Below are 12,398 nucleotides of genomic sequence, written 5' to 3'. Positions count from 1 at the left end.
TAGAGATACAGCACTGAAACAGGCCCTTCGGCCCACCGAGTCTGTGCCGACCATCAACCACCCATTTATACTAATCCTACACTAATCCCATATTCCTACCACCTGTCCCTATATTTCCCTACCACCTACCTATACTAGTGACAATTTATAATGGCCAATTTACCTATCAACCTGCAAGTCTTTTGGCAGGAAACCGGAGCACCCGGAGAAAACCCACGCAGACACAGGAGAACTTGCAAACTCCACGCAGGCAGTACCCAGAATCGAACCCGGGTCCCTGGAGCTGTGAGGCTGCAGTGCTAACCACTGCGCCACTGTGCCGCACAGACTTTGTGTCTTAAAAAATCCAAACAACAACCCAGATTCTTAATAATCCAGTCCTCCAAACAAAAACATGTAGTCCTAGTTGCACATAGATGTCTTAATTGATGTTTTGAATTTTGTGGGCCTGGAGATTTGGGATGGGCTATCCTTAGCACTATTTCTTACGGATAAAGCCTAAACCAGAACACTGAGACCTAATAGTATTGGAAATTTGAGATATATGCACATCAATTGAGACATTGAAATATACGTTAGGACATCATTGAGGCACCCTGGATAAACCTAAGTGGCTTGCGAAGGCCAGAAGCTTGGACAATCCAGACTTACAACAGGATGCTAAATTAAAGCACAGCTCCAGCTTAGCAACTGAATATACTCAAAAGTGGACAATGCATTAATGTTCCACTCATCATAGAACAGCATATCTTCTGATTTACCATGAGAAATGTACTCTTCCCTTTCTGACAGTCCTTAAAAATCTATTCAGTACTGCCAAACCCAAGATTCCCTCTGAAATGCTGCCTGACCCTGGTTTCTCCTATGCTACCAGATGCAAGCCCTGCCTCCAACACCACCCCACCCCACCCCGACCAGGTTCCCATCTACAGTGCTGTCAAACCCAAAGAACCCTCCCCACAATGCTCCAATAGTCAAAACTCACTCTTTGTCCAGCTCCATCAGTGTTACAAACCTCTGAATGCTACTCCAGTGCTGCCACATGCCAGACCTCCCTCCCCATGGTCATCAAATGCCAGGTGACAAGCAATTTAATTACATTGCTCAAAAGGATATTAATACATTAGAAGAGGTTCAGAGAAGAGTCGTCAGAATAATTCCAGGCTTCAGGGAATTAAGTTAATCAAGTTTCAAGTGACTAGATTTATTCCTACAAGATAAACAAAACTCAAGTGGGGGGGGGGGGGGAAACATGATATAGGTCTTCAAAATTATAAAGAAATATATAACCAAGAAAGTAGGGAGAAGGATTAAAAAAACACCTGCTGTGCTTAGAGCAATGGATGTTAATCATTGGATCTAATTATTTCAGGTACTGGAGAGCATGTAAGGGGATTTAAGGCTGTATTTGTTCAGTCATATTCTTCACTTTCAACTGAAGGAGCATTGATTTTGTCCTGATTGGCTCAAAGAGAGAAACAAAGAAAGATTCTTTGGAAAAGCAGAGCAGAGATCAAATATCAGTAAAGGTCAACTATACTTTTGCCTACATCTTAAAATACATTTATTACTATTCCAAGAGACAGTTGATTAATGAATCTCTTACTGGAAAGCTAATATGTCAATTTAAAGAGATCACATGCCTCTATTATGTAATGTCATTTAGTTTCATTGATTGTTATGTTTCTCTATAGGTATGGCTCTTTGAATTTTAGCAATGCTAATAACAATTATACAATTACTGTATTGAATGGCCTCTTTAACATGGGACTATAAATTAGGTGTGTCTGGGTGTGGACACCTTGATGTTGAGGTATGAAAAGAGCCAGTTGGCAGTTCTTCTCGGGGCTGGAAGTACACTCTTGGAATCACTTGAGTAAGAGTAATAGCTTGGTGCTGATGGACTCCTCATAGTTACTTCAGCACTGTTGCTGCATAGGAAAATTAGCCTCATGTGAAAAGAAATTCCAAGCTGTGAAATACAATTGTTGCAGCTGCTAATTTTATTTGTTTACAGATTATCTTCAATGTGAAAATGCAAAGAATTTCACAAAGTATTGATCTCAATACTAAGTCAACAATAGTACTAGAAATAAATTGAAATATTCAACCATCTAATTGCAATTTATCTTATAGGTCATCAATAATCTTTGATTTGTTCACTGTGGAGGTTGCAGTCACACATTCCAGAAATGTTGCTCGATCAGGTCATGGCTGAGGAACTTCAGATGATAACAATGATGGCAGGTTGTCAAATGCACCAATCTCTGAAACAAATAGCATTCATAGGGTCAAGTTCGGAACATGGACCAATATTTTATAGATACAGGAAAGAGTACACAATGCAAATCAAAGCTTTTTTTTTTTTGCAGTTTTCACTTTGTGTTTTAATTGTAGAGAAAGTGGAAATACTCTTCTAGGGATTTAATACCTCCATACACAATATTTTAGATATCAGACAAAAACCCCACCCAAACAAACACAATCTGCAAAAATATTTAAGCCACCCCTCCCCCACCTGACGTTTATGCACAATTCTGAGGCAATGAGATTACCCCCAGAATTCAGAGGAATAAAGCTTTCCTTCAGGAAAAGGATCAGAAAAAAGGAGGGAAAGATTAAAGTGATGATGCTACAGTTAACAAATTCAGCTCCTTATTTCACTGAAATTAGATTCTCACTGGCTCTAGATCCATTCCATATTAAAAATTGCTCATCCCATATCCAAGCCAAATATTAATCTCAGCCACATTGCATTCATTTTTGTATACAATCCAAATATTAATCTCATCTAATTCATGTCCAGTCACTGAATTCACTTGAACCCATTTCTAATCTGATACTGATTTTTCTCAATATCTATTCAGACTTGAGTTTCACTTCACCCACCTCATATCCAGTGTTAAACCTATATCAAATCACCCATATTATACATGTTGTAATAAATCTAACCATCAATCTTGCCCACATTGTATCTTGTACAATATAGACACCAAACACCCAATGCAATCAGCTCTTAATAAATATCTAGTTACCTAATGTCTAAACTAACACCATTCTTTTTATATATGATACCATTCACCAGTCTCATCGATCTCACCTCAACTCAATGCCACACTCATTGCTTTCAATAGATCAACCAGATACCAATCTTACTCAGCTCATATCCAACCCAATTGGTCACCAATGTATTTAATTGAACTCAATGCTATTTTGCCAATCTTGTATCCAGTTGTTGATTACATCCACTTCAATTACATGTCAATCTGGTATTAACAATTTGGTGTCAAATCGATCAGCCTAATTCTTCTACTTTACAATGCCTCTCTCATCCACCCTACCAATTTGATACTCGTGTCAACCAGATCATATTGATTCATTTACTTCACCAATCCTCTATCGAGTTACAACTCACCCAGCTTTTGAATTCAAGATAATCTAATAATATTCAGTAAATCACAACCTCAAATCTAATCCAATATATATCAAAATACCATGCTTCAATTCAGAAATCTCACCCACATTGTATGCAGTGAATTATTTCATCCACTTTATATCCAATGTAATCTAGTCACTAAACTCAATCACCTTGCAGCATACCTGAAAAATACAAAGACTGACCAACAACTTCAAAAAGTTCAGCAGCACTCAATATTTGTTTGTCATATGAAAATGAGGAATTACACAAATAGTGCAGTTGTAATCTAACCTGCAAGCATGTCCAACATTCAATCATTTTTATTGCACAGATAAAAAGTGTAAAAACACAAAAAATGCAGTTTGCAGCTGTGGTGATTGTAGAAATTACCAAAGGTGATGTGATTGCTTAAGTCATCAGATGCCACTTTGTATTTAGTGCTTCATGATATATGCAAAGGCATAATCATGTATTGTAGAAGGTAGAGAGAGAGAAAGACTAGCAGGACTAGAAGACAAAAATAAAAATACAGTAAAACAAGTATTAGAAAACAATTCTTTGGCCCTAGGTTGCTAAATGGTTGGGATAATCTGCCAGGCAAGGTAAAGTTAAATACATTCTAAATACAGTGGGTTACTAAAATGAGTGAATTACAGCACAAAGGGCCTGACCCTCAGTAGGCCAAATGGACTAATCTGCTAACTTTACCCAATTCATGTAAGCAATCTTACTCATTTTATGTCAATCTAATCACTCTTACTTATCTTGTAGCTCTAACCTCACTCACTTTGTATCTAATCGTAAGTCTCACAACCAAACAAAATACAATTTTTCCCATGATTCTAATGATGTGTAGCATTCAGCACCAATGAATCATTGGTATTATTTTAGCTAATCTCAACCAATTTGTATCTAATCTGAAGCCCATCTCACCTACTTATATCTATAATCAAATGAGATCCACACTTCTTACCTAGTCACTTCCAATTTGTTTCATTTAGGCCCAATACAGCCATGTTCCTGTTGGGAGCCTCTCACCTGACCTTATCCAATTCTGTGATCAATTCAGCACATTTTGGTACCCAGCCACAAATCTTGCCTTCACTTCATATGCAATGACTACAATTATCTTATTTATGCAATGTCTAACTAATTTTCAATACTACTACTACCTAAATGTCCATTATTTCACCTATCTTAAACAGTTCATGGAAATCTTCCTGATCTTCTATTAGCACCAGATGCTTCCTGTTACACCCTCCAGTCAGTTTTTCCAATTCCTGTCACATTCTTAAACATGTACTCATTTGAATTCTATTCATTTACAAGCTGGAAAATTCCAAGAGTACAAAAATAATCTGTGAACAGTTAACTGAATCAGGAGCATATTTAACATGATTGACTGGGAACTGCTTTAACAGTCTGTATACTAATGAATCTGTAAATATCATCCATCCAGTGAACTGGAGTAAGTTAAAAAGGAAAAATAAATAGCAAATAGGGAACAGCATGGTTTACAGTGCTGGTGCATCACATTTTAATAAGAGGAACATAAGAGGAGTAGGGCATTCAGCCCTGAGCCTGTTCCACCATTCAATAAGATCATGGCTGATCTGTACATTAACTCCAAACACCTGCCTTGGCTCCATATCCTTTTATACCCTTGGCAGCAAATATGCTTTCAATATCAAATATTAATAATACACTTCCAATATAAAATGTTCTTACCTTTTAGGTGCAAGTAGATAAGAAATTCAATGACTATACGAGCAGCACTTTCATCAGCAAGAGTTTGTAGCAAGTTACCTAGAAAATGCACATTAAGATTTATATTTAGTCTAGAAATATTTTCTTTGCATAATTTGTTTAGCAAATGCAGTAATGGAGCAGAGAAAATGTTTGCAATTTATATTCTATCAACAAATGTTCCTAAGTTAGGTTGATGAATCAGATGCAGTGCAGACAAACCCCACACATCCAACATTGTATTTTATAAAGGACAGCATTGATGTGTGATCATCAATTTGCCACTCCAATCATTCCTGCAATACTCAATTATCAGATGGGTCAGACACTTTATCCAATCTAATGCATCCTACATGTAGCCCTTTTCATTGATGAGGGAACAGATTATTCTGTGTTTGGATTGGAAACATTGTTATGGATGAATCTATGACAATTAATTTGCTCCTTCCTGTTCCATCACTTCCATCCGCATGGAATGTAAAACTGGTCATTTGGGTCAGTTCTGTTTTACTCTAAAATGTATTTTTAGGACCTCCTAGGGAGGAACAACTGGTGAAAAAAAGGAATAATTTCTATTACCAGGTTTAATTTCATCTTCAAGCTGCAGTTCACGTTTGCCAGCAAGGCCATTTTTTTCACTTAAGGATCGATGATTGTCCACAGCATCTGTGAAGAAAGTCGCCAAGCACAACATTGAGAACTTCTATTCATCTGCATCACCAAAACTGGTCAACAAATTACAGAAATCGAAACGTTTATGGTTATTGAATTTTCCTAGAGAATTAGTGCTTTAATTCTAGATCAAGTAAGTCACATCAAATCAGTCACTATGGTTAACTATTCAATAGCCATCCAGCATGTATACGATGTATGTTGTTGTTAGGATAATAGAACATGTGCGGAGTTCTTTATCTAATTTTTCTACACTTATCTTTTGAAGGCAATGCTGGAATATATGTTTCTTCAAGCAGAAGCTTTGCCCAAATCCCATTTTTATGGCTAAACATAAATAATGCATTTTGATAGGTTGTTCGATTATGGAGGCTCTTCAGATGGCTACCAATGTACAATTTCCAGTAGGAGTCTAGATAGCAATCTATGGCAAGAATCCTGACTATTCCCTCATCCAGTGGTACTGAGGTAACTTTCAGCTTCATTCTATGAATACACAAGCTGTACACATTCTGGGAGGGGAGATATCTGCACATTCTGTGACTGTTTGGCAATAGGCATTCCAATTAGTTTGTCTGAATACTGTGAAAGAATAGTAACTCACTTACTATGAGCACAGTGACATACTGAAAAGAATGTTTGTGAACTACAATGAGATATTTTGTCATTTAATCACTTGTGTCTTCCACCCACCTTGTCTTTTGTTATCTCCTCCCCTTTCCTCACTTCAATAATTTTAAAACCCATTACATCTAACTTTTTCCAGTTCTGATGAAAGGTTATTGACCTAAAACATCAACTCTGTTTCTCTCTCCACAGGTGCTGTATGACTTACTGAATGTTTCCAGCATTTTCTGTTTATTTTGAATTTCCAGCATCTGCAATATTTTGCTTTTGTATTGAGGGGCAGTCTTGTCATCCCTGACTTTTTCAGACAGCCAGTAATTCCAACATTATAACCACTATTACTTTCTGAGAAAAATCATAAATCTATCTGCCTCAACAGCTCAAGAGTGGAACTGACCTAGTCATGAAAATCCTATCTGCCAAACTGGAAATATTAATTTCATTGGTTGGAACCTTACATTAGACTTTTAATGGAACATTTTACTCGTAACTTAAAAAAAAACTGGCAGCCATGATGGCCACTGCAATTTACATTTGAAACACCAAAAGATCAAACTGGAGACGATAAGTCTTATTCAACCTAGCCAGAATAATGGGGTGCTCTCAGTGATTAAGTTACCTAGAATGGCCTTATCAACACGGTCATCAGGGGCCTCTACACCCATTGACTTTGAAAGAGCCAACCCCCTCCAAGTGTGACTGGACATCTTGAGGTGCTGCACCTTGAATCTCAGAGAAGATACCAGAAAAACATCATTAAAAGAAAAAAAGGGGCTTGATAATGTCATGTGACTGCCTGCACTGCTCTGGAGAAACTGTAAGCTTTGTCACAGAGACAGAGTAACTGAAAAACCATCAACATAGCCGATCTCTCTCTCTCTGTCTCACCAGTAAATATCAAGAGAAGATCTAGCTGCAACTGGAAACTCCCTCAAGTCTACAGACCGCTACAGCCAGAAACCAGGGGGCAAGAATCAAACCCCTCTTCTGCCTTCAGGAGCCCTGAGAAAAGCAAGCCCACAACCATGCACCTGGCCCAGTGAGGACTTCAGGACTATAATTTCAACTGAGGACTAGGCGATTAATATACCCTATTTAAATTCCATTTATTTTGGACTTTAATCCAACCACCAAATCCATTTTTCCTCTGTAATCTATTTGTGTGTGTGTGTGTGACTCTCATGTGACTGGGTGTGTGAATGTGTAGCGTATTTTTAGTAATTTTAACCGGGTTAGAGTGTTAAGAGACTTACATCTTTCTTGCTTAAACTCAAGGAAACCTATCTGATTGGTTCTTTTACAATTACATTAGAGGTACAGGAACAAGTGCTCACTGAGGTGGTAATTTCAATCACTGTGTTAAAAAAAGGATAAACCCTGTTGCGGTCAAACCAGAGAAGGGGCAAAAGGGGAGCCTGAGACCTCCTCCTCACCTAGCCGTAACAACCTATATAATGCAGCAAGCTCTGAAATTAGATTTACTGTTTGTGCTGAATGAGCTGTTGTCAGCCAAGGCAGGCATGCAGACATTACAGTTACCTTGGTCATGGAGAGAGAATAAAGTTTAAAGTTCCCACTCCTGATCATTATCTAGTGCTTCCTGCTGGAAAGGGCACAATGTGAATGTTGTTGCGGTATTGGGGGGTGCTATCTGTAGAACTGTGTCCCATCACAAAGAAAAGCTTTCAGAAAAGATAATAGTTTAAAATAAGACAGCAGTAAATAAAAAGGGTAAGAATTGAGATATTTCAGATTTTTTTCCAAGACAGGACTCCACTAAAAACCTCTCATGCCATACATACTGTGTCTAGAGAATACTGATTTAAAAAAAAAAATTATACATTCTCAGGATATGTGCATGACCAGGAAGGCCAGCATTTATTGCTCATTCCTAGTTGCCCCTGAGGTGGTGGTGGTGGGCCATTTTCTTGAACCACTGCCACCCATGTGGTAAAGGTACTCCCACAATGCTGTTCAGTAGGAGCGTGCCACAGATTGCGGAGATATTTCATTGACAGGACACATTACAGATCAGGAGTAGGGACTAAGGATTGACATTTCTCAAACAGATATTACAAACTTGCAATATAATTTACCATTTTCACAAACAGTACTCACGTGGTCCTAGTAGGTATCCTGCACTGTTTAGTGTCCAGCCCCTTTTCTCTTTTGCCTGCTGGAGAAAAACCTCAATATTACCTGTTAAGTAGCATGCAATGAACTGCATCTGAACAATAAAAAACAAATCCATCTCTATTTCAAATCACACACACAAAAAAAGCTTTTGCAAGCAGGGAAGCTTCAACATGCTGGTTAACCATTTAAAAAGGGTGACTGTAATGCAGGGCACAGCACAGGACCAAACTACAATGTTTTATGATATGCTATTGATTACAAAGTTAAAACTTCCATTGTTTGCTGGACCTCATTTATAACATAACAAATGAAAGAAAACTGTGAACCATATAAAATGTTTTATTTTAAACTGAGGACTGAAATAATTTCCCACCACAATTTTGAATAAAAGAAAAAAGGGTTGGTGAGACACTGTGGAACATTCAGAAGGTTGTAATGTAAAATCCAAGCTGATATCATTTGGAAAAACGTAGGTCCAAATAAATAGACAACAAAGTAGTAAATACACATTCCAATAATACAATGATGTTGGCAAAAAGAAAGGTTCACATTTGAAAAGTCACAGCGGGGTACTTAGCACCCATAAAACTGGACCCCAGTATCAGTCCTTACCTTCAGCAGAAAACTGACCAAATAGCATGAGATATATTGTGCAATTTTAACCTTATGCGTCCAGCAGAAACCGGGCAGATAGGCAGTTAAAAATAGCCTGGTGATGTGCCCACCTGCTTTGTGCTGATCTTGATTTTAATCTGCTCTTCTGAGCAGGCGGTAAAAACTTGCCTAAAGCTGATGTGTTGCGACGATGTTATCGGTCCCAGTTTAATTTTAAACTCTAATCTGAGTGAAAAACCGTTGCGGCTTTCCTGACAGATGAAGACAATGAGATGTTGATCTGGGACTAGATCACTTTTTTAAAACTTTCCTTATCACACCAGGAGGAGCAGGAGTTGCGCTATTCCCTCACGCGAAACCCTCCTCATGATTTATCTTCTTGCCGGTGAGCCTTTTTTTTGGTGCTGGCCAAGACTCCTGCTGCCCAAACTTTCACTCAAGCCCATTGGCGAGCTGTGTGTTTTCTCCAGTTTTGGGCGGCATGCAGATAAAGTCCATGTAGTTAAAATGGTCAGTTTCACGATGCCGATGTCGGCGTTCACCCCATCACTGCCTGCCCGAATCCCCCTCCTAGTTAAAATTCCCCCAATATGATGTTCGTATACAAGAGATATAGCAATTGCAAAAATTTCATAGTAACATGTTGTATTGCTTGCCATGTACCCTATATTTATAGTTACAATACTCAAAATCAGAAATACACTTCAGTAACATTAAAAGAAGATAGGTTCACATATTGAATTGCATCGTTTCAACAGACGCTTTATTTAATGAACAGGCTATTTCCAACAGAGATCCTTAATCACTCTTCATAATAATTTGGGTACTAACCTTTTTCTTCTCAAATATTGAGAAATCTGCCAAGCATCTGCAACACTGTTTTCGTTTTACATTATCAGCATCCACTTTTTTCTAATTATAGTAATGCAAATAGTCCGTAAGACTATGAGTGACAGGTTTCTTTGCGTTTTTAAGACAACCCTCAAATCGTGTAGGGAAGGGAAAGGGTACTAAATCAGCAGCGCTAGGTGCAAAGTAACAGACACAATCGCCGGATTCAATGAGAAAGGGGAACATCTAAAAAAGAAGCAGAAACTTTAGAAAAAACTCACCGAGAGAACTAACCCGAAAGAATGGGATACGGCGGCACACAAGACTAGAGACACACACAGGAGACTGGCGCAGCGCAGCATCTGTAAATGGAGGGGAAGAATTAAACAACAGAATTCCCGAAGAAACATTCCAGAGAAAGAGAGAAAATAAGATAAAAATTAAGAGAATTTTTTTTCTGACGATTGTGATCTTACCCTGTTTTGGTTTTCTTCTGAACTCGATGGTTTGGTATATTTTTAAAAATGAGTTTGAAGGCCGACAGTTGCTGAATTAACAAGTTTGCCGCTTGACTGGAGCAAAAACTGCCATAACACAGAAGGTGTTGCAGAGAGCGGAGAGGACTGTGTACCTTTATATGGGAAGCCAATCGCATCACCGATCTCCCCTCCGCGTCACGAACTCTATTTTCTCTGTATGTCACCCCCATTAGAACCAAAATTGCACCAATTAAATGAAATATACTTTTAGGTAATTTAACTGCAGATAGACACGAAGCACATAATTACATTTGACGAGTACCCTGTCCCAAAGGCTGGCTGTTCACAGCGTAAATTGCTAGCTGTGCACTAGCTACGAACTGCCCTCACTTCAAATCAAACATTTTGTGTCCACAGGAAAATATTTTTCTTTTCTCTTCAGAAATGTTTATTTTCTGTGCGTGACAGGATTACTTTCTAAATATTATTAAAATGTTAGCACTCAGTCCTTTCTCAGAATTAGGTATCCGAATTAGATTTATTTCTTCTCTCCATGACTGGTGAACTGGTATTACAGGTCAAACATCTGCGATTTCAATACTTTTAACCATGGATATGTTTTGATTCCTGTCACTCGTTACTTCCAGAGCTTAAGTACAAACCAATACCTCAAACTGAGTTCCGAAGAAGGGTCACTGACCCGAAACGTTAACTTTGCTTCTGTTTCCACAGATGCTACCAGACCTGCTGAGAGGTTCCAGCATTTCTTGTTTTTACCTCAAACTGAGCACAGTTTCTGATACAATTCAAGTTTTACAGACTTCAGAAGCATCTTTTCACTCGTTAATTCGTGGGAGTTTGCATTTTAAATTATTAAACAACTAAAGTGTGGCGCCCAGGTTCATAGTTGACGCGAAACGTCTGATTAGGTACATCAAGTATTTAGATAATGCCCAATTTGGGATTAAAAGACGGTAGATTGAGTAGAAGAACCGAGGGAGCTGCGGGCTCCATCTTTAAGGTTCTGGGGAAAAAAAGTAGTGCAACGAATCTGGTTTCAACATAGTAGGGGTGTAATATTGTATGTCATTTGAAACAGATGTACAGAATTCTTAAATGTTACAGCAAGAACTTGTTTTTTTTATAGTCTTTCACGTCCTCAGAATGCCTTGAATCCAATTGATTCTTTTGAAGGGTACTACGTTTTAAGTGTCAAGCAATTTGTGTACTGCAAGGTCCCATAAACAGCAATGGAGAGGCATGATTTTGGTGGTGCTGAAAAGGAATAATGTTGGCGAGGTCACTATTGTTCAGATCGAGTGCAAAGCATGCACACCGTGACAAAGAGTTAAGAAAGAGACGGGAAGGGAGAATCACAGGGAACCAGAAAGTGAACTGTACACACAGGAACAGACAGAGAAAAATATTACAATTATCGGTAGAGAGAGAACCGCACAAAAACACAGAGGGCAGAAGAAAGCTACAAGGAGGGAGGAAGGAAGAACACCACCGACGCACGAGGCAAAAATCTCTGGCAAGATCACATGTGAAGTTCGAAGTCACGTGATAACGAGACTGGCACGCGTTCGGTTCCCAAACCGCATGCGCAGTTCTGTTCTTCGTTCAAACCTGTATGGCATTCGGAGCGCGTGGCTCATGGTGAACTGCCGGGCAGGGAGCCATTAACAGGGTGGGAATCATGGGCGTGGTACTCAATGTAACGTGGGGCCTGCCGAGGCATACTGTCATTGAAGGCGAAGACCGGGTGAACACGACCAGCTTGGACTTTGGAGTATCTGAAAAGAACAAATTGAAGACATATTTGCATTTCAAGAGAGCCGCCTACCACATCATCGGCGAAGATCTGCCGCACG

The 12,398-nt window shown here is 38.8% G+C and overlaps 1 protein-coding gene across 1 annotated transcript; it reads right to left on the bottom strand.

The window, feature by feature from the left end:
* Positions 1–2,084: 2,084 nt before the first annotated feature.
* Positions 2,085–10,407, bottom strand: LOC137377288 (galanin peptides-like). The gene is made up of 5 exons (XM_068046844.1): positions 10,327–10,407; positions 8,582–8,639; positions 5,744–5,830; positions 5,147–5,224; positions 2,085–2,267 (listed from the first exon to the last, which is right to left on the bottom strand). Exons 1-5 carry the CDS (start codon positions 10,405–10,407, stop codon positions 2,209–2,211), a joined length of 363 nt encoding a protein of 120 aa, XP_067902945.1. The 3' UTR covers positions 2,085–2,208.
* Between the last annotated feature and the right edge of the window lie 1,991 nt (positions 10,408–12,398).

Source organism: Heterodontus francisci, chromosome 14 (genome assembly GCF_036365525.1).
Source record: "Heterodontus francisci isolate sHetFra1 chromosome 14, sHetFra1.hap1, whole genome shotgun sequence".
NCBI lineage: Eukaryota > Metazoa > Chordata > Chondrichthyes > Heterodontiformes > Heterodontidae > Heterodontus > Heterodontus francisci.
Note: the sequence above shows the minus strand (reverse complement) of the source record. Positions and strands in the feature narration are given on the sequence as shown.